Source organism: Petromyzon marinus, chromosome 9 (genome assembly GCF_048934315.1).
Source record: "Petromyzon marinus isolate PM22_M1 ecotype Great Lakes invasive population chromosome 9, UKy_Petmar_22M1.pri1.0, whole genome shotgun sequence".
In the NCBI taxonomy this organism is placed as follows: domain Eukaryota; kingdom Metazoa; phylum Chordata; class Hyperoartia; order Petromyzontiformes; family Petromyzontidae; genus Petromyzon; species Petromyzon marinus.
Genome location: NC_133675.1, coordinates 11,588,354 through 11,611,783, shown reverse-complemented (window position 1 = coordinate 11,611,783; position 23,430 = coordinate 11,588,354). Strand labels below are relative to the sequence as shown.

Sequence of the window (23,430 nt, the reverse complement as noted above, 5' to 3'; positions counted from 1 at the left end):
TGGTGGCCAACTACAGGAAACGTCTGACCTCTGTGATTGCCAAGAAGGGTTTTGCCACCAAGTACTAAGTCATGTTTTGCAGAGGGGGTCAAATACTTATTTCCCTCATTAAAATGCAAATCAATTTATAACATTTGTGACATGCGTTTTTCTGGATTTTTGTTGTTATTCTGTCTCTCACTGTTCAAATAAACCTACCATTAAAATTACAGACTGATAATTTCTTTGTCAGTGGGCAAACGTACAAAATCAGCAGGGGATCAAATACTTTTTTCCCTCACTGTACATGAGGCAATACCACACGCATTACATTTCCAAAAATAGGCCATACTTTTGCACCCAATGGTTTCACACGTTGAAGACGACTTTAAGGGGTATAAGGATGGGTAGCAAATAAAATGAGTCTGATGTGGCATCAAACAGCATTATGATGGGTGTATAAGTGAGGTTCGGTTGTTAAGACTGAACGTTGTACTTTGAGAGCATAAACCCGCAATCCGTTGTGCCCCTGATGCCGTTACAGAATCAACCACTGTAAACTTCATTTAAACTCTTAATCAGCCTCCACACTCCCACCCCCCTTGAATCTACGTTGGAAACGACATTGGGTTACATTCATCCTTAATGTCATGGTCGTGCGTACCTCTTGCATAGGTCTCCCCTTTCATACCACCGTCTCTTTCTAATGTCATGACACTTGGTTGCTTTTTGACAATATATATATTGCATGTGTAGTGTCAACGATTCAGAGACAGAGTTTCTAGGAGGCACTTTCTTTATTAACAACTTCCACGCCTAGCCTGTACACAACACTAGCCTTCTAACACTGACGGCGCTGCCTGAGACTACTACTATCCTTCGTAGTGCAATATCCAGCGGAGGCGTTTAGCGACGACGAGGCGAGTCCACTCCCAGAACCGGCAGCCTCGAGCTCCCCGCTCTCGGCTCCTTTTATGCTCCCAGCGCGGCCTGGCTCCGCCCTGACCGCGCCTTCCTTCTCGAACCCACCAGCAGGTTCCAGGGGCCTCCAGATGGGGTCCTCCATGACCCTTTCCCTAGTTCCTTCTCTCTGCCAACACGCACCGTGCACACCCTCACTGGCGTGTGTTCTGTCTGTCCACCACAGTAGCCGCCGCTGTCCACCAGCCGGCGCTATTACACTGCACGTGTAGTGACTTAACTCGGAGACGATAAGACTTGGAGGCACTTCTTTATTTTAACGAGCACCATCAGTTTATACACACCCTACGTGGGTACACACTCTACAGTCGTTCGCCTATACACAACTCTACGTGGGTTGCTAGCCTATACAAAACACTGACCGCCTAACACTGACAGCACTGAACCGAGACAGCCTACAACAGCAGCGCAATATCGAGTGACCATGATGGCGACGAGACGAAAGCGACGATGGAAACGATCTTGAACAGCACGACGGGGATCCCACTCCAGCAACAGCCCCGAGGTCCCTCACAGGGGCCCATCTCATACTCTTTAGCGTGGCCTCCCACAATCCCGGCCACGCCCCCTCTCTGAATCTACAAGCAGGTTCCCAAGGTTTCCCGATGGGCCCCCCTCTGTGACCTTCCCTTGGATTTCCCCCTCTCATTTCTATCATGGCCTGCTGACTTCAATACTGCCATACACCGCAGTTCCCCTTTTTTTGCCAGCAGCCAGCACTATGCCACTACACATGTGTAGTGACTGACTCAGAAACACTAAGAGTAGGAGGCACTCTATTTATTGAAAGCCTTCACAGTCCACACAAAGTAACTACAGCTCCCAGTCAGGACAGCTAGCAGACTGCCTGACTGACAACACCGAGCAGGTGAAGACGTAGACGGTGGCGAAGACTCCAGCAGCACGACGGGATCCCACTCCAGGCGACAGCCCCGAGCTCCCGCTCGGGGTCCCCTTTAATCCTCCCAGTGTGGCCTCGCTCCACCCCAGACACACTCCCTTTCTAGAACCTCCTAGCGGCTTCCTTCACCGGGCTCCTCCGTAATCTTTCCCCTACATCCCTCTCTCTGGTTTATCACGTGACCTGCTGTCAGTCAGGGCTGCTGCAACAGCAGATCCCCTTCTCTGCCAGCAACCAGCGCTATGCTGCGTAGTGACCAATTCTATGTCACTAAACATGTATAAGTTCAGCAATACCTCTTCTTCCACTTTCCATATGTTATATTATATACTGTAAATACTGTGTATTAAATATGTAGAAATATGGGCCCTTGTGAAGTATTTTTTTCCATTGAATGCCTCAGTGACTTACAGGTCACCATTCCTTCACAGCCAACCTATGGCCAACTTCCAACTGTCTGTCTTTGGCTATCCTTGCCACATCCGGGATTATATTATTGCAAATTCTAGTCAACTGTTTTGCCTATCAGTATCATTTTTGAATATGATTGCCAATTCCAGACCATTTTCATTGTTGTTATTTAGCCATTTTTTCCCTTGGATGGCCTCCAGTCCCGGCTTCCACTGATGTTGCTGTACAGGAGGATTTTGGAACTTTTTGTCAATCCTTAAAAAGGTATTTATTGAAGTAAAAAACGCTCGATCTATAATAAATAAATATCGCAACTGCACTATTCTTGTACAATTGTATTTACAATGTATAAACTATGTGCTCGTGATAACCTATGTTGTAAGAGTTATGTGTTTACGATTGTATTCACTTACTCAATATGGCATAGCCCACAGCTTCATTCACTGTAGACATGAAACTTCATGCCATGAAAATTCCTGCATCACACATTTCACTTAAATTATTAATAATGATGATGAACACTTCCACATGGCTCCCTAGTAGACATATTGTATGACAAGCTTATCTGCCAAGACCTATAACCTCACCTTTATTTTTTGTGGGACCCATAAAAGATATTCAAGCGCAGAGTTTACGAAAGGATAAGTTACCAATGTTGATAAGTTATCTCTCTTGTCAACTGTAGCTGCAGCGATAAAAGTACAACTCCTAAAATTATATTGCTTTAGTTTATAACCTGGCAATGTACTTAAATGCAATAAATGCAAGGTGATTTATCCTTTCAGTTTATTACTTCAGGAAATGTATATATATGAGGCTGCATCAGGACTGGGCGATGACTTTTAGCAGTTTTAAATTTAAACACAACAGTGAGTGTTCTTATTTGGTTCTTTCGGTAAAGTCACGTAGAATGAGAATAAAATAATAAATTGATAAAATAAAATAACACAATAAAATTCTCACGTGTTCATTAAAAAAAAAGTGGTTCGATTATGCAACTGTGCATCACTCAGAGACCTTGTACAGTCACTCATAAGGCAGAGGCGGGCCGTCAGCGCCAGCAAGGCCTCCTCTGCTGGCCTAGAGATTGTCAGAATCAGAAAATTATGTTTTTAAATATATATTTTCATTAATGCTATATGTATTTTACAAAGTTCGTTCCCATCAGTCTATTAACGTCATGTCATTGCTACTATCTCCCTCAGTTGCGCTGCTTTCAGTGCAGCTCATAAATTAGAGCTTTTATCCAATCAGATTTTCCACCTGTGCTGTCTCCACCTCTCCGGGTATAAAATCTACCCTGAGGCTTTCAGAATGTCGAGTGAATCCCCTCTGCTGTTGAAGCAAATGGGAACGATGTTGTTGATTGTCGTATTCTTTAACCAATCAGATTTCGAGTTTGCCATGGTGGGCGTGTTCTTTGACACGCCCGGAGCCTTCTAGCTGGCCTAGCCGCCGACGTCAGCATTCTTCATGGGGCGTGATCGGAGGGCCAGTTAGCTAACTGAAGTAAAACTAGCTAGCACGTAACGTAGCATCATATAATTAGTGACGTTTAGATTTTTAGATGTAGTGCTTTAGATTTTTTTTGCGGGGAATCCTGTTGAATTCTGATTGTGTTATTTGTGTTTAACAGCATTTTTGCTTGCTTGGTGGTCGTACGAGTAAATGTGACTGGTTGCTGTGAGTTTGTTCTTGTTTCTTTGGTCATGACATTGATTTGGACGATGCGATGTCTATTTGTGATGCAGCATCCTGTCATGCTGTGTAATAGTGGTACATCCTTGATGGTTTCAGTCACCATGTATTCATGTCTCTGCAATTAGTGTATTGTAACTCTCAAAGGTGTTGACCCTCGTGTTAAATCACTTTATTCCACTCGATGAAGGTTAATGTCACTGAATATGGGGTGGTTACATCTTATAACAATAGCCTATATAGCCCTAGTGTCACGGTGAGGTTATTTGAAGGCGGTTTAAATGCGGGAGGATAGCACTGAAGGCCTAGGTGTAAAATATACGGCCTGCCACTGCTCATAAGTATTATTTCAACAGCATATATAAGCAGAACTCCATTCTGTATCTCTACGTATAAATAAAACATTTGATTCATTGGACTATTGCACTGTTTTTTCTTCAAACTAGTACATGTGGACACAGACATTCATATATAGATGTAAGGTTTATTTGTAAATATAGCTTAGTGGATCTATCATTAACATGACTTGCACTAAAATGACATAAAAACAGATTTTGACTTTAGATTTAGTCACTGGCAAAGCTGGTGACTGTAATGTATGGTCTCTTGCCTGCTACTGTGCTCCCTAGCAATGTGCTGTCCTGATGGCCTTCATTGTTGGCCAGCGGTCTACCCTTTGGTAAGCTGTGTTGGGTGGGCTACCGTTTGGTGGGCTCGCATATTTTATATATACCGATGTTGAAGTATTCCACAAACCATGGTCGTTGCCAACATAAGTGTAGTATTCCTAGAGAAATGTTCAATCATTCAGGACACTCGCTAATGATCACATGGGTGGATATCTTAAAGTTGTATCATGGTCGTGGTATCACAAGATGCTTTTGTTAGAAACCCTTGCTCATGCCACTGTGTGCGTGAGCAATATTTTGACCCAACCGTCTACGCTGGAAGAGGTGGGAATACTCATACTTTAATTCCATCACATGTGACCTGTCGATCGACTAACCGTGGTGTACCCATTTTTACTGCTGGGTGGACAGAGATGTGAGGATTTTAGAAACTTGCCCCAGTTTTTTTCCCTTGCCACGTTAAGAGATCAAAGTGGAAGCCTCTGGATTGCACGTCCAGTCTGCTAACCATGACACCATGGCAGCATCCCTATAATGTAGTAACCTTGCGAAATACATACGCATTGCATTTGAATAAAACGTATCAAATGGATGCCTCCTCCACGGATGTGGCACCAGGTATTGCATATCTCTTTCACCACATTATATTTCCAAGAGTAACACAATTTTCTACTTCTGCTACATCTCTGTAATTGTAATTTCAGTTTACATCATAATACATGCTCCATAAATGTTTAATATAGTATTATAAGCGTGTTTATTTTCACAAATGCACACGTGCTTTTAATTTTGTTCACAACTGCAACATTTCATATCATAGATTAGTTTAGAGTTAAACTTTATAACAGTGGTGTTATAAAATAAGTATTGTCATAACCTTAAAATAAATCACTTTCCTATTGTTTTCAGATAATATCAAAGCACCTGAGTCACTGATCTTAGCTGACCATTTAATCGAACAAAGCATTGTCAGATGGAAAATTGGACAAATTTTAAAATGTATCAGGTTTTCAAAACCCAAACCATTAAGAGTGGTGATCGTCACCAAGATCTATTCGGATATTTATTTTCCATATTGTTAATGGACAATTCAAGCACGTTACAACCATATTTAAAGTTAAACTGCAGACCGTGCATCCTTGTATTATGCATATAGTTATCATTTTAGCCAAATGCATATTTTTTTGACAGATGTAACTGTTATAATCAGGCATCTCTACTATCGCTAAACTAATATTACTTCTTGGAACAACTTGCCTCCATCTACCCCTGTTAATCCTGCCATATTACAGGCGCTGAAAAAGCTTCCATAGTCTTTGGTTCTATTCGGTAAAGTCACGTAGGTAAAAAATAAAACAACAAAAAACAAAAATCACGACGTTTCGGCCACAACACAAGAGGCCTTCATCAGGTGAAGGGACCAGACTGTCTCAAAGACTGCGCTGGAGTGAAACAGAGCCAAGCTCAGACTACGACCTTTAAGCTGTGTGAGAGGGATTAAGGTGCCTTGACAAAGGAATTAGCGTATAAATTTGCATTTGATTGGCGGACTTAGCAAGATGAAAGGTGCAGCACACGGCAGTGCACCTTTAAGCTGTGTGAGAGGGATTAAGGTGCCTGACCAGCGTAGGTACGTCGGGGTTTAGTCCATGTTGTACCAAATTTTCAATTATATCAATGGTATCAGGTACCGGAACCTTGGTGAACAAGGAGACCACATCGAAGTTGACAAGGATATCTAATTCCTTTGTCAAGGCACCTTAATCCCTCTCACACAGCTTAAAGGTCGTAGTCTGAGCTTGGCTCTGTTTCACTCCAGCGCAGTCTTCGAGACAGTCTAGTCCCTTCACCTGATGAAGGCCGCTTGTGTTGTGGCCGAAACGTCGTGATTTTTGTTTTTTGTTTTATTTTTTACCTACGTGACTTTACCGAATAGAACCAAAGAGTATGGATCCTTGCAGTCACGAAAGCTTCAAATCTAGAAGCCTCCATAGCTGTAGCTGCTATAAGCAGTTTTCCATTCAGTATGAGATAGCCCTCTTTGAACTCAGTGGAGGACTTATTCGATGAGTGCGGCAGCTGTGGCGTCTCGGACTCCTTTGAGGAAGGGCAGGATCGCCGTGCCACCTGTGCCCTTCTCCGCCAGGGCGAAGCCGGCTGGCGAGGTCGCCTCCCGCCTCGCTCGTGCCGACTGCACCGTGATGTACCGCGTCACAACGGCAATGTGGTCCGAGCGCAGCCGCGTCAGGGCGGACACGCAGGCGTTGTACGCCGCACGGGCCGAACTCTCGGGCGGCGTGGAACGCGAAACAAAGTGGCTTCGAATGGAGGGCCCATCGGCGAGCCAGCAAATGAATTCGCTGTGCCGTGGTAGCATGTACTCCCGCATTCGGGCCAGGAATGATCCTGTGTTCACAAAGGAGACAATAACATTTTGGTTGGATAAGCACATGAATCCAAGCACGGCTCAAGGTATCCCTGGATTTACGAACGTTTGGTTTACGGATGTGTGTTGAACTTCTCGCGCGGTACGTAGCCAAACGTGCTAAAGTCGGAGGTGCGAAATTTTCGCGCGAACGCAATTGAAAAATCATGGACAATTTTTCGCTGAACGAAATTGAATTTCAGCACGAAGGAAAATTCACATGGCACGTGCCATGAGATCACCAAAACACGAAGTGCCGGTTGCATCATCCATTCACGGCGGTGTTACGGTATCCTTACAGTGCAACAATAACGCCTCTACATCACATTTCCAGTCATTCCAACATGCGGCTCTTTTGGTGAGTTCCCTGAATGGGTAAACGTTTATTTTTTGCTTCGAATTAATCATCCCTTTAACATGTGTGCAGATGCAATCCACAGGACCAGCCCGTCGTGGTTTGCATCTGCCTCGAAGAGCTTTTCAGCCAACCCGCCACGGCTCATGTCCAGCTCGCCTTGCAAGGGGGCCTAGCTCATTGGTGTTGCCGTGCTGCACTTTTACAGGCTGCATGGGGGTTTCTGGCATTGCCTTGCACCGGTTTACTTCCTACCACCGCGATCAAAAGAAGTTTGTTGGCTCTGAAGGGCAACATTGGGACGCGTGTTCTATTCCCTTCGATGTGCCTCAGGGTTTCGTCCTCGGCCCACTGTTGTATTTCATTTGTGGTAGCCAGGTCGCTTCTGAAAAATAAGTGAATGCCTCAGGTGGCTTTTGTCTGGTAGAATGGGGATGGTTTAGTTTTATGTGTATGTGTTGGGTGCTTTGTTTACCGTTTTTGTACTTTTTACGACTATCGTGTGTTTGTACTATTGTTGTAATGCTCTTACCCGTCCCTACTGGACATCTCTGGAAAAGAGCATTATAGCTCATCGGATTCCTCCAGTATAAATATTCTGATTCTGATATATTACCCCCCTCGGCCATGTTTTGCACAAACTCGGCCTCGGCTTCCGTTGTTATACTGCAAATCTTCACCTCAAGCATCGGATTTTACTCTAGACGAGTTTTGTATGAAATCCATGTTTTTTTCCTTTCAGTTGAATTTTTATGAGACGGAGGTGTTTGTTGGGTCCCCACACCAACTTTCCAATGCTGGTTCGGTCCATCTGACAATCGATAGCCACAATGTTGGTGCTGCTCAGGCAGTTTGCAGTCTTGGTGTTGTCCTTAATGTCTCGTCACCTTTGAAGCACACATTAACAAGATCACTAAGGCTTCCTTTTTTCATGTTTCAAAAATCTAACTAGGCTGTGCCCCAATCTTTCACTATCGGACACTGATAAGCTGGTTCATGCTTTTTTTTAATCTCGTATTGACTTGTAATTCACTGTTTTATGGCACCCCCCATTAACACTGTAAACGGTCACTTGCAACACCTGCAGAAGCGGCTGCCAGAATTCTTAAGGGCACGCTGAACACATAACACAGTGCCGGATTAAGCTAGTGCGGGGCCTGTAACATATGTTATAAAGGGGCCCTAAATATTAAAAAACACACACACAAATGTTTAAACACAATTTTGTAACTTGCATAATAAAGTAATTGTATTTTTTCATTTGCTATACAGCCAAATAATACGACTAATCGCTAACCTTAAACACCCAGTCGTTCGTAAAAGTTGAAGGCGGTATAGTACTATAGTAATAGAGCAAGTGCAGAATCACTGAACCGGAATTGATAGCTTAAAAGCATTTCGCGCGGGGTCCTTGAAAGTGCCGGGCCCGTAGCATGTGTAGCTACTTTTTGCTATTAGGTTAATACGGCACTGACATTAGGCCTGTGCTGGTGTCTCTCCATTGGCTGCCGGTCTGGTTTTGAGTAGAGTTCAATAATCTTGGCCTCACCTACAAGGCTCTAAACAATGCTGCCCTCTCATACATACAGGACCTCCTTCCCCCATGTGTTCCCACAACTGTACTTTGGTATTTAGAGTCTAACCTGTTGTGTGTGCAACGATGGGTGACTGGACCTTTTTTCGTGTCACCCCCATGCTGTGGAATTCACTCCTGGACATTCGCTCTGCTGATTCCCGCACTTTTTAAAATAAAGCCTTAAGACGCACATCAAGATTTTTTGCGCATTTTTCTATTCATTGAATCCTTTGCTCTGGGGTTGTATTTTATTGGTGTGAGCCTGAGTTTTTGTGTTTTGAACAGTGCCTTGTGACCTCCAGGTGAAATATGCTTTAGAAGTGTCAATTAATATTTCAGTATTATGTTGTGGCTCGGCCATAAAAAAAAATCTTCACATTTATGTCTCCATACTCTTTGGTTATTTTGGTAAAATCACGTAGGTAGAAAAATAAAATAAAATGGATTCCTGCAGTCACGAAAGCTTCAAATCAGTATTTATGTCTCCGGCTGACAGGCAACAAAAATGTGTTCAGCAGTAAAAAATAACTATTGTCATATTTGTAACTATGTAATAATTATTTTTTGTTGGTTTTTTTTACGTGACTTTACCGAATAGAACCAAAGAGTAACTATGTAATAACTTGAATACAAAGCAGACATTAATATAGTTGTGAGTTTGTATTACTGTACTTTGTCCATATAACACCTGAAGGAATTCGGAGAGATAAATCAGACTAGAGATGGGCCGATAATTGCCGGTTACCTCTGGATCAAGGCCAAGTTGTTGCGGTAAGTACTGCAGTGCCAATTTATCACACTCGAATTTCGGCGTCCTACGGCTGCCTTTTATAGCTCCTGCCGACAAACTAAATCTGGACTCCATTGTATGTACAAAGACATTTGGGGGGTTTTTTTGGAGGGGGAGGAGGTCGAAACTTTTTGGAATCCTGTTGGATCAACTTTGTACCCCCCCCCCTCACATCTGAGGGTGCGTCCACTCTCTGTTACTTTTTGATTCAGGCCTTCTGAATAATTTAGTTGACAAACAAATTGACAAACGGAACGCCGGGCTTTTACAATAGCTATTTAGAGGCAAAGATGCTGAACAGAAGCTGTTGTCAGTTTACCGGTGGTGTGTGTTTTCGGTGCGGGTGCAGTTTTTGATTGGTACCATGCTTCGGATCGTGTTCAATGCCCAGGGCCGCATCAAAGCAGTGCAAGAGAGAGCTCTGTGCTGCACTGCCCCCAGAATACATGTAGGGGGTGTCTCCCACTCCTTCGTAATGCAGCCCATCGAGCACCGGGTTGTCCATCCACCTGTTTCACACACATACGCGTGATCTATGCTAAACATCACGAACGTCGGTTACATGTATGCAGCAGATCATCACCGCAGGAGGAATCCAATGAGCTATGAAGCTATTTGTTCACCGGACGTCCAGTAGGGGCACAAGGGGTCAGAACGTGACACCAACAAACAGCACACACACAAACACCGAATAGTAGTAGTGCAGAGGGCAAGAGAGTTGAACAAATCACAGAAACACACGGAAATATACAACACTAAACCACCCCTCATCCTTCGAGTATCCCGGCAGCTTCGAGGGGGAAGGGGGTGCCGGATTTCCAAAAAGCCAGATAATCATTTAAAATAGCTTTTTTTTTTGCATATTCTTGTATGACATTGTGTTTTTAGGTGTTGTGTGTAGGTTTTTTTATTTTTAAAAATTTGTTCACTATGTGAAATTGCCATAAATAAACATACGAATAGACAAAAGTAAATATCCTCCTTTAAAAAGTTGCTGTACCATACTTACCACTCCGATATCTACTAAGACTCTGCATGGGGTGATGTATATACGTGCAGTATTTTCATTATTTAAGTTGTATGTAGTGTATAATGTAGTGTATATAATATTTGACACTGAAATCAAGCTGAGCTACTTTGTTTTGTCACGCACGAGGTGCCGATCGCCGGACTGGTTACAGCCTTTGGAACGGTTTCGCCGGATCGGCCCGGGACCGCCGGATAATATAGGAAATAACCGGATAATCTATGATCTACTGTGTGTAAATAGCGGGAAGTTCCCGGCGTTGCCCGGGTGAAAAAGGTAGACACGCACATTGACCTGCACACACTTGCAGACATTGACCCACACACACAAAGACATCGACTTATATATGCACACACACACACATGGACTGACACACACACATCGACTTCAGATACACACACATGGAGTAACACACACACATGTACTCTCACACACACATGCACGTACACACGCATAAAGAAAAGGACTTACACACTCACATGGAGCCACGCACACACATTGACCGACACACGCACACATCGACACACACACACACATGGACCCTGAGACACACACACATCGACTAACGCACACACAAACATACGGACTCGCACACACAGACATCGACTTTAGATACGCACACATGCAGAGACACATCGACGCACACGCACAAATGCACCTACACACACTCAAAGAAATGTACTTACACACTGACATGTAGGCACACACACACATGGACTCACACGCACACATGCACCTACACGCACACAAAGTGATGGACTTACACAGTAAAATGGAGCCGCACACACACATCGACTGACACACAGATATATCAAGTTATGCACACACACATCGTAAATAGTACTGAATGTTCTCACACATACAGACCATACACACACACATCGACTAACACACACACATCGACTAACACACACATCGACTGACAAACACACAACGACTAACACACACATCGACTAACACACACACATCGACTAACACACACATCGACTAACACACACACACATTGACTAACACACACACATTGACTAACACACACACATCGACTAACACACACACATCGACTAACACACACACATCGACTAACACACACACACACATTGACTAACACACACACATTGACTAACACACACACATTGACTAACACACACACATCGACTAACACACACACATCGACTAACACACACACATCGACTAACACACACACACATCGACTAACACACACACACATCGACTAACACACACACATTGACTAACACACACACACACACATCGACTAACACACACACATTGACTAACACACACACACATCGACTGACACACACATACATCGACTAACACACACACATATCGACTAACACACACACACACATCGACTAACACACAGATAGATAAAGTCATGCACACACACATCGACTTATACACGCACGCACACGGACGTAGACACACATGGTGGCAGACACGGACAGGGACTCACACGCACACAAGGACCTCGAGGCCATTTAGAATATATAAATATAGATAAAGGTAAATGGTAGTAGTCAGCACACAAACATAATGATTGTAATATTTGCGAGTTTACATACTTCCAAGGTGCTTTTTTTTCAAGGGCAGGTTTCTATGTATGTGAATTTAGCGAAAGAAGCAATGAATGGAAAGAATAGTGTTCTGCACAGTAACATTTTGAATGTATAATAATACTGCTCTTTGCTTAGGAAAGCTTCGTGGGATAAAAAAAAAATCTAGGTATCCAGAGAAAACCCGTGTATACAAGGAGGTAACATCCACAGTACCATACAGATGGATTAAATAAACCGTAGATGTAATCTCATAGCCCGAGCCAACAACACGAGGTATTCCCAGGCAGTCTAACATCCAACTACTGTATAATACTAACCAGGCTCAATCTAGCGTAATTGTCTTCAAAGTTAATTGTTCATAGATATAAGCTGTTGTACCATGCTACAACTGACTTTTATACAATTAAGCAAACTAATATCAGTGGCGAGTGAAATATGAATTGTTACATAGGTCCCCACTTTCACTAACCCAACATGACCAGTATAGTGAGGTGGGGTCAAACAACTCCATGGCTGACATGGCATGCAAAGGTCATCCAGCAATTGGTTGACACAAAGTTGTAAATTGTTATTATGAGATAGCAATGACTGGCAAGTACATAGATTCAACGCTGTGTCATATACTGTGTTTTAGCATATACCCAGATAGGAAGATCCTGATTACTCCAAAAAATACTGCAGGGTCGACGTGATCTATAAAAACACAACCATAAAACCTGTAAAAGTATGCATTCGTAAATTACATTTAAACATCAAGTTTGCAGGGTTACTGACATTCTCTTCATTTTTGATGTTGGCAAAGCATACTGTAATGTCATGTTTTTTCTTGTATGTTTTACATTTGTATACAAATGCAGCATAGTACACAACTAAAAAACATCTCATCGAGGCTATAATCACATAAGGCTGGCAATTCCACAATTCCTCCCATCCATATTTAATGATATTATTTGCCATGGCAAAACAATTAATCTGCCTAGCGTAGCATTTTATCTAACCTGTCATGGAACGGCTATATTACTGTCTAAAAATGCATAAAAAGGCTTTTTTTATCTTGTCAAAGCATCATTGAGCTCCGAACAAATGGTTACCCCTGTACTATATAAAGCACCAATTTTGGAATACTGTTGTCATATCTGTGGTGGAGAACTCAGTTCCTTACCTCATTGTACGTATGTTGAATTGGAGGTGCGTCACCTTCGATGAGTGAGTACCGTAATAGTCACCTCCAATCACTCACTGGCGGTCAGTCATCTCCTTGGTCCTCTTCTATCACCACTACAATGGTTACTGGGCCTGTCACCTTCACTTGTTGATCACTTCATTCATCATTGGAAACCTCATTTGCCAGTAACAAAATATGATAATTGGTTTTGTTACCCTTTTATCTGGCAACAAAACTGACACCTTTTTTTTTACAAGGGGTCATGTTTACATTGACCACAATACCTGCGGTCGGAACGCAAACAAAAAACAACTCTGATAATGTATGCACTGTCCTTGAAATTGATTGGTCGACACCCGAGACAGCTTTCTTTAGAGCCTCGTCTCACATGACCCCTTGTAAAAAAAGGTGTCAGTTTTGTTGCCAGATAAAAGGGTAAAAATCCAATTATCACTTCATTCATGTTCAGGAATAAGTCTACCAAGCTGCCGGTTTTGTCTCATCCGTAGTGTGCTCACACACCACACTGCACGTTAAGCACGTATCTTTCTGCTTCTTCTCTCGCGCTCTACGACTTTGGAATTCCCTTCCATTGTTTATTTTCCGAAGCTCTTATAACCTCACTCAATTCAAGAAACGTGTTCACTGGATAGTTGACATTTCTAACCGGGGGCCCGTGGCTCAGCAACCCCCATTAAAAAAAATCACGAGACATTGGTATCAAACAATGCAATTACAAATTACTCTTTGCATACAGTTTTGGCAGCTCGAACAGCTTTAATCCCTGGTATTCCACTCAGATGATCTAACCTTAAGGCCAGCCCTCTTGAATGTCATGCTCACTGTGAGCTCATGAAGAGATGGGCTCAATGCCAATGTTTGTAATAGCTCGAGTCTGAGGTTAATGCAGGCACACCATGCATGGTGGACAAGGCCTTTATCATGCCGTGTATCGCTTCGGCCACCTCCAACAGCGACTCTTTCAGCGTGGCCTCATCTGCAGCTCTCACGGCCTCCACACATTTCACCAAGCCCTGGGAGAATGTGCAGGCGTTGGGAGGAATCGGAGGTGGGAAAAGAGGCAACATTGTTACCATTAAAAGTCAGCCATGATCTCTGAGATGCACATGAGCAGAGATTGATCATCTCGGTGACATCGCTGAGATTAGCTCAGTTTCAGAATGCATTGTACTGTATTTTATAGCGTCTAATGTTATAAAAAAACACGTAGTTTTCTCCTTTCCAGACTCGCTAATTTGTTACTTTCTTACTGCAATCTCGGTGAATCTGTTATATATTTTGATTTAAAGCTTTCGTGACTGCAATGATTCATATTCTTGGTTCTTTCGGTAAAGTCACGTTGAACGGAAACAATAAAATATATATTTTATTGTTTCCCTTCAACGTGACTTTATACATTTGGACTTTATACTGGTAGGAACGAAGTTGTAAACTGAGTGTACCAGCCTGCAATAGATTAATGTGTCCGTCCGTCCCCTTTCAATACTTTAACGAAGTGAAATCTCGTGCTGTTGGGTGTAAAATCAGCAATAGACAGAGCAGAGACTTGTCCTACCAGCCCACCCTGCAGGGACCTGTTACATTTGGATGAGAAAGACACTGCAGCAACTGAGACTCCCATTACGAGAAACGGGGGAACAAAGCCCACAGTGTAACACATGTATTGCCACATTCCTCGGTTACAGCTCAGTAACGTGGCAATACATGTGTTACACTGTGGGCTTTGTTCCCCCGTTTCTCGTAATGGGAGGCTCAGTTGCTGCAGTGTCTTTCTCATCCAAATGTATACAGAATTATTGACGTTCTGCTGCATCACCATTCACTTACAATGATGCCCGGAACAGCGGCGAACTCCACCATGACGGTGCAGAGGAAGAAGTATCGACTGTTGGCCCCACCTGGGAGTCTCACCAACGTATCCAGGTTTCTGACCACGGCATCATACAAGGGACATGGCAACTTTACTTAACCCCGGATGGAGGTCACGGAGAGTTTAGGACAGACGGTAAGTAAAGTCTGGAACTGTGAACATCTTGCACCGCCCTTTGCAAAGCCATTTGTGGGTGAAAGCTTCCCTGTTCCGCAATGGTCATGGAGGTTGTGTGACCACGGTTCATGCTGGTCAATGCGGGTTCGTGAATGGGGGGGGGGGGGAGTTATGACCAGATTAGCTATCACACGCCACTGATGTTAATTATTGGCTGGGAATCGATCTTGACTCAGAGTTCACAACACAGCGCGTTATCCACTGTGCCACCACTCCCTCCTGTGGATATTTCAGTACAGATGATAATCCATCTTGGATTTAATAATTAGGAACATAATTTTTTTTAGTTTCTCTTTACAATGTTTCAGATTCTCAAAGGCAATTACATTAAATTGTGTTATTCGGAATGTTTGATCACACTTTCTGCACTAATATAAAATGGAGAAAGATTATTTCCATAACGATTTTTGTTGTTTGTTATGAGGCTATTTGTCAATGGCTTGGGGAAGCCTTCATCCAGGAGTAGATTGATCCACTGTTGGCCTCCAATGCTGATGGTGAGGACTATGATGATACAGGCAATGTGGATAGTGATGTGTTGGTCATCATGAAGTCCATCCCGTACTTTCATTTGAAGTTCCAAACAGTTCAGAAACCTGTTCGCTAGTACTGGGGTTGCTCTGCAAGAGGACGTCTGTGTAAATATCAACCATCTATCGACTCATCTTCTTGGTTCTTTCGGTAAAGTCACGTAGAAGGGAAATAATGAAATAATAAAACATAATAAAATAAAATTTTCACGACGTTTTGGCCACAACACAAGCAGCCTTCCTCAGGTGAAGAAACAGAACTGTCGGAATAGACAGCGCTCTAACAGTGATCAATCGACTGTAGGATGAAGGCCTCCCCAATTCGCCCCTACTCTGCACAGTCCCCTGATGCCGCAATCCATCTCTCCCACGCAGGAGCTGATCTCATTGCTCTGTCTTCCACAGCCGTTACAGCAGTCTCCGATGAAATCCCTCGATGGCTGCCATTCTGTGTCAACAGTCTGGTCCGTCAACCATCATCCCTTGTAGCGTGACCACACTTATGGTGTCGTGGCACATGCCTGTTTGAACTTAGAATCGTAGGATACGGTCGTGCGCCATGGTCATAATGTGTCACCATCCGATTAGCACGGGTGGCTACGTAAGGTGCGAAAGAAGTTCAATATACACAATACATCAATAACGACACTATCAAGTTTTGAAAACTGGATAATGCAGAGAAGAAAGTACAGTACAGTATTTGCTTTAATGCAATTAAAGATGAGACTAAGCAATGGAATCTAGTGCTGCCACCTGATGGATTGGTTGTAGTGAGGACATTGAATCTGAATGTGCCTAGTTGGTTTATTGAATGGTGTCTTTCCTGTCTAAAATAGAATTGTGGCCCACTTACTCAATCGTCATGGGTCTTCATTCAGGACCAAAAGGACATGTCAAAAAAAGAAAAACAATTTATGTACGCATTAAAAAGACAGCGGTAAAAAATATGCTCGAAAAAATATCAAACAAGTGTAAGCAAATGTAAGGAGTATCTTTCACCTCAAGCGTACAGTACACTGAAATGTTTTCCACAAACTTATTATTTGGCATATGACTTTCCTTATTTGTTTACAAAAATACAATATCTCTAATGTGCAAAACAAAGTCTATTCAATATGCGGAATAGCCTATATGAAATAATTGTGTACTTCTATATTGCAACGAATACGATATGACAAACGTTATTAAACATATAGTGTCATACACTACAGTTGTTACACAATGCATTGTTTTTAAATGCTGCAACAACACTCTCGGTAGTGTCATATGCATTCCTACTGAAGCTTACATATACATTTCTGTGTAAATGTAATTTGGGCAGGAGGACCTAAATTAACATTTTGAAGACATGGTCGAGGCACATCACTTTTAGCGAATTGTCCCATTTTGGTAATGCAGACATGAGTGTGTTTTATTTTAAAACATTACAAAGTAAACATTTTATTAATAAATAAACGGCCATGGAGGTGTATCTTTGTGTTTAAAAAAAGAATAAGACGAGTCCAAGGGTTCATCCAAAATAAGCATTTTCCAAGGTGAGAATCAGGCCCCCCATGCCCGACAAGTACCCGTCGGCATCTCGTCTCCTCCAGTTGGCAAGGACGCCATCGGCGTGCACGATAATGGGAGGGAGGCCCAGGCACTTGGACACAGCGCAAAACGGCACCGCCACGCTTCGGGGCAGCACCTGTACCCAGAGCAGTGTTCATTTTATAAGGAGAGAAACATGGGCTTACACAACATCATCATCATCATCATCACGATAATCAGTTGGTTAACTTCGCATAAGACGTGTAGTGTTGTATAATGACGAATAAACTTCTTATGAGGCACACTCTGTTTATTGTCTTTCTCCTCTGACACGGTCCCTAATACACAGAGGGGTATACGGTCCCCTCACACGATACCCTAAGAAGGTACAGCCTCCGGACTTAGCATGACCTACACACAGGTCTCTTCCTAACCTAAGGAGGTACAGCCTCCTATCTTGGCGGGACTTACTCTCAAGTCTACCGCTATCCTAGAGTCCTCCGGCTGGGACCTAGGGGAGGCTATCTGACCCACCGCTGGCCTTGCGGGTCCTAACCACTGGATACGCCGAGCCTTAGCCCTCAGAAGGGCTGGAAGGCTGGGTCCAGGGTCCTGTCTATCTTCAGCCCGGGTTTCGGTCTTCGTGTAGGGAGAGAACTCCCCGCGCTCTGTGCGGTCACCCTTCTTATACCCGTTTGTGGCCAGGTCTAACCAATCCCACATTCCCACGTGGAACTGTCTGATTGGTTCTTACCAAACTGTGGCTACGATCCACTTCACCTCGTCTGACCCCAACCGTTATTCACACAGAGAGGTAACGCTGCACTGCCCCTTTGATACATAGTGGCAATGCAGGTTACCGAACAGTGAGTAGTTAGCACCTCTACAGACGTAACAAGCTGCCTTTTTCGGTACGTTTGAAAGTGCATTGCTTGCAAAGTTAAAAGATAACTTATGCATGGTGATGTGGGGGACCAATATCGCGGGTCCTATTATTGGCGAGGGTTATCAGTGGTTTTACTCCATTTTTCCATGGGATAAAACTTCACGGATGATATGATTAATTTGCAACATAACTTATCTTTTGTGCAAAAAAACATTATCGATAATAGGAAGCCGTTCTGCGTATAACTGAGGGAAAACAGAGATTATCGTAGATAATTGTAAGAATAGGATCACTGATAATGATAGGAGTTTTCACAGACCCACCTGCTTTCCCTAAAATAGGAGCCAGAAGTAATGGGGTAATGGATAAAAGGAGTTCTGTAGCTGTTACATTTTACCTCGGCAATAGCTATTTGTGAATGTGGTATGTTGTTGGTTTTGAACAGTTATTTGACAGTATTAAACAAATAACGACTCATCGAATGACTGAACGTTTAGGCGATATCCAGATCTCAGAGAGGATTTATTTTGCTGGGCAGAAGCCAATGTGACAATGAAATGATGCATGAGGAGCAGTGGGAGGCTGAGGGAGAAGGGTGCAGGAATAAAGTGACCTTGGTGGGGGCTTTGTCTCCTTCTTGCCACACAACACCTGACGTGATGAAGCTGAGAACCAGGTGAGCTAGGCGAAGCTGGCGATGGCTCTGGAGAAGCCCAATGCTCAGCTCAGGCATCTGGAGGACACCGGTAGAATATTGTAGAAAACACTGGTGAACAACTGCACACGTGTTCATATAAGTTACGTAATGGAGTAATAGCTGATGTGTACACATGGAACAAAGGAGGTTTATCTAGATGACCTTTTGCTGCAGTCTAAACAGTATAACCGTTAGAATGTAATGCTACAGTGCAATGATGCCCCTATGTGGCAAGACATGAGTTAAGCACTGAGCTTAGAAAACCACAAGGAACCGTCAGATCACCACAGGGATCACATTGTTCCATTTCAGGTGTGGCCAAATAAGAATAACAACTTTTTATTCAAAACAATTTTCTCACTCACGTAGGGTTTATCTTCCTAATTCTATTTTTTTCCACTCATTCCAAATCAGTACAATACCGAGAACACCCAATGTAGTAACTTTTTAACGGCAACTTGTGAATGAGAAGCGTTTGGCTACATATTTCAGACTTTGCTGCTTGTTCTAAATGGGGACTGCTGTATGTTTTGGTTATGTGGTTCATTATATTTTAAGTCTTTTTTTAGAAGAGTTATATTCGTAATGGGCAAACATTTCTCACACCCCGACTGAGACACCAGATTATGCTTGACATTGTATCGGCCTAAAACCCACAGCAAAGTGGTGCTGTCGAAATAAGAATGCAAAATGTTATCTTTCATATATATGTACAGCATGACCTTCTTTCACACCATACGTAGCCAACCATGCCATTTGGAGGTGCGGGATATATTATGCAGCTATGAATTTTATCCATGACCATACTTTCAAGCATACCTTTTAGGGATATTTTATTCGCTCTGTACAATTGCTCATTGGCATAGCGTGGTTGGCATGGGGGCCCCTGATACAAGAAATAAAGCTGGGCCCTTTGTTTGCCTTCTCCCCTTCTTCGTAGCTTGGCGTCTGTGCCCCACCAGCTCATAGTCCCCGATGCAGTTGCACCGTCTGCACGCTCGATAGCTACACCACTGCGACTGCTCAAGAAGACGCTGCTGCCGTTTAATAGTGCTGTATAAAATATTGAGAACAAAAAAGAAATAACGTCATTGTAAATGTGCTGACAGTGATACCTTAGCCATTTTATGGCATGCCAGTTACGGTAGGAATATGCAAACGCACAATTTGCAGCGTATTAGGAATTTACAACATACAAGCTCAAGCGTCGTGGCAATGTTGTAACAACCAGTCAGTACCAGTGGAAAGCCGTGAAGGACAGACACGTGCACCATGTGAACTGCGAGACCGAGTCCAGGTTTCGAGTTGGAGTTCGGAAAGAAGTCGTGAACGTCCATCGGTGTTTGCATGCCGACACCAAAGGCACCCTGGGATATTACAGGGTGCTTCAAAAACGTTTATTTTTTAACACTTATATGAGACTATCGTTTTTAATGGAAAAAGAACGGATAATGCACTGCAACATTCTAACAAATGTAATGTTAATAGCTTCAAAAAGTCTCCCACTTGTTCGCCATCGTCGTCAATGCGTGCCCTGGAATCTTCTCCAGGTGATCTCCAGAGCCGGAAGGCAGCAACACATTTCTTGTGGTAATATTGCAAATTCTGTTCTTTATTAAGCACCCTGTATATTTTAAAACAATTAAGCTACCGAACTGGACATGATCTCTAATGCCCGCAAGTGCTACACAAGTAGCAAATGTACTTCGTGGGGTGTTTTCAAAACATACCGTACCTGCATTACCCGCTCCCGCAGAGTATGTGTCTCTATGAGCTCTGTAAGGTTGGCGGCAAGCTCCATCCATGGGGCATAGTATTCAGGGAGGCTGGTCTGCAGGTAACATCAGCGACAAAGAGCGGTCATATTAGTTTAACAGTATACGGTTATCATTATTGGCCATGATCTCACTAATTGCTCCTTCATCATTAGTCTCGATCAAAAGTCATCATCCCTCTTAGCATCGCGTTGCTCAAGCCCACTTACAGTCAATGTGATGTCAAAATTATAACCTGCGTATGTTTTAGAATCCACGTATTCCTCTTTGCGGTCGCGCAAGGTAATTAATTCCAAGCGTGGGCAGGACACAAGAGCTGTAATGGATGATGGTCAGTGGTCAAGGTTAATGACAGAGCGGCAGCCAACGGATGAAACATGCCCGAGAAGATATCCACCACAGAGATGGCAGTGGATACACCATGGTGATGATGGTGTTATAGTGGTACAATATAGGACACAATCATGAGCTATTGTAAATTATAATCAATTGCAGCACAGTACTGTATTGTAATTACGGGGATATCATCGGTGGCAAGTGCTTTCTGGCCGTTCCCTGGGCCCTCCTTTACCAACCCACACTCACCAGCGTGAAGCATGGTCAAACAACCCTCATGGCCCATATCGGGCAGCCCTTCATCCATCAGTAGGCTGACGAAGGGCTGTAAATTATTGTTGTAATCACAGTATACTGTACTGTCATGTATTCAATATGCGAAGATTAATGCGATGGAAGATTTTTTTACAGCATTAATAGGAAATAAAAAATAGTTTTGCATGCCGAATAAGCAGAGTAAATGACAATTTTTTTTTTACAAAACGAAGGAAAAGTTATGTTGATCACCATTGGTGAAGCCCCCCCCCCCCCCATCATTACTAAAAACATCTTCCACAAATTAACTTGCATGACGGACCAGCACCACACAACACACGCTCATCAAAAACATTTCACGTTCGTTTTACACCACAGTTTGTAAATGTGCAACTTTATACAAAGTATATAAAGTACAGAGAGTTATTGTCAGACGTTGTACATTGCTGGTGGTATCTGTGAATTCAAATAAAAGTAACAGCCTACCAAGGGATCCGGCAGAGCAAATCCACATGTTTTCGAAATGTGAAATTTCTTGAGAATCTTGTTCACCTCGGCTTCATATTTCTCGTGCATGACAATTCGTGTATGTTGTAATCCTTGCAGTCTTTACAATATGTTAGCGTCTTATAGAATGCACTCTCATCGGGCCACCAACTCCAAATGTGGAATGGCAGCTTCGTGACTCGAGCAGAGGGGATGGCCCAACCACATCTGTAAATGTTTAACCGAGTCCAGAATAGATGCCAGTTGACAAATGTGCTGATTGGCATACTTTTCCTATCCCGAGATTTCGATCAGTGGTTACTCATTTCAGTTGACAAATAGTTAAGTTGACAGGAGTGTAGCCATATTATAGAAAAAAGACTACGACTACTAAGTCTATAGTGAATTACTAAGTGACCCATCGTTTGCCTTGCACGGTCATAATTACCCGACTGTGACTTCTCCTTAACCATAGCTCAATGCGTCTCTACGAGTCTCAATGAGTTTCTCTATGCGCACCTCCGATTAGCACAGTTGGCTACGTACGGTGCGAAAGAAGTTCAACATACATGCATATCTCGATGGGTCTCTGTGAGACTGGGTTTACTATATGGTCCATAGTTTGGGTTGCACGGCCACTATCACACGACTGTGGCTTGCCTTTAATCTATCTGTTTCAACGTGCCTCGATGTGTATATGTCTCTCTATGGGTCCCTGTGTATCTCTGAGTCTCTATGTATTCCTACATGTCACGATGGTTATCCGTGTCTCTGGGTTTACTATTACAGTATAGTCCATGGTTTGGGTTGCATGTGCACATACCTACTATAATCACCCAGCAATGTCTGTCATTAACGCTCGTGACGTCACTCCACGTCGACCAGCCCCTCTCATTAATAATCATGAACAGGTGACGTCACTCCACATTCATAATAATTAGCGGCTTGACGTCACTCCACATGGGGGAGGGGCGAGGCGCCTCCTTCCCCCCTCCTCGGCGTCAACTCACAACCCTCACTACAAAGGCAGAACCCTCACGTCATCACGTGATCTCCGTAACGCTGTTGTTGTTGAGACATCAAAGTAACAAGGATTTTTTAATTTTGATTGAAAGCTCTCGTGACTGCAGGGATTCATATTCTTGGTTCTTTCGGTGAAGTCACGTAGAAAGGGAAACAATAAAATAATAAAAATATAAAACAATACAATTATCACGACGTTTCGACTGCAACACAAGCAATCATCATCAGGTGTGAAAACCACAGCAAGAAAATTTGAAAAAAGTGGCTTTAAATCAAAATGTATGTTTCATCAGTTAGCATTGTTCATGCAGTGTCATTGTCTACGGGGCC

At 43.2% G+C, this 23,430-nt stretch overlaps 1 protein-coding gene across 3 annotated transcripts; it reads right to left on the bottom strand.

Moving 5' to 3' along the window:
- Positions 1 to 5,332: 5,332 nt before the first annotated feature.
- On the bottom strand, positions 5,333 to 22,518 carry LOC116940531 (indoleamine 2,3-dioxygenase 2-like). Of its 3 annotated transcripts, XM_032950474.2 has the most exons (10): positions 22,078 to 22,518; positions 20,961 to 21,056; positions 19,142 to 19,261; positions 17,681 to 17,799; positions 16,966 to 16,980; positions 15,363 to 15,462; positions 14,431 to 14,548; positions 12,991 to 13,042; positions 10,109 to 10,254; positions 5,333 to 7,005 (listed from the first exon to the last, which is right to left on the bottom strand). In XM_032950474.2, the coding sequence occupies exons 1-10, from the start codon at positions 22,165 to 22,167 to the stop codon at positions 6,659 to 6,661; spliced, it is 1,203 nt and encodes a 400-aa protein (XP_032806365.1). In that variant the 5' UTR covers positions 22,168 to 22,518; the 3' UTR covers positions 5,333 to 6,658. The 3 variants fall into 3 exon arrangements, with proteins under 3 accessions (XP_032806365.1, XP_075922020.1, XP_032806367.1); XM_032950476.2 differs by lacking the exon at positions 12,991 to 13,042 and having other exon boundaries at positions 6,714 to 7,005; XM_076065905.1 differs by lacking the exons at positions 19,142 to 19,261; positions 20,961 to 21,056; positions 22,078 to 22,518 and adding an exon at positions 18,177 to 19,096.
- Positions 22,519 to 23,430: the final 912 nt, after the last annotated feature.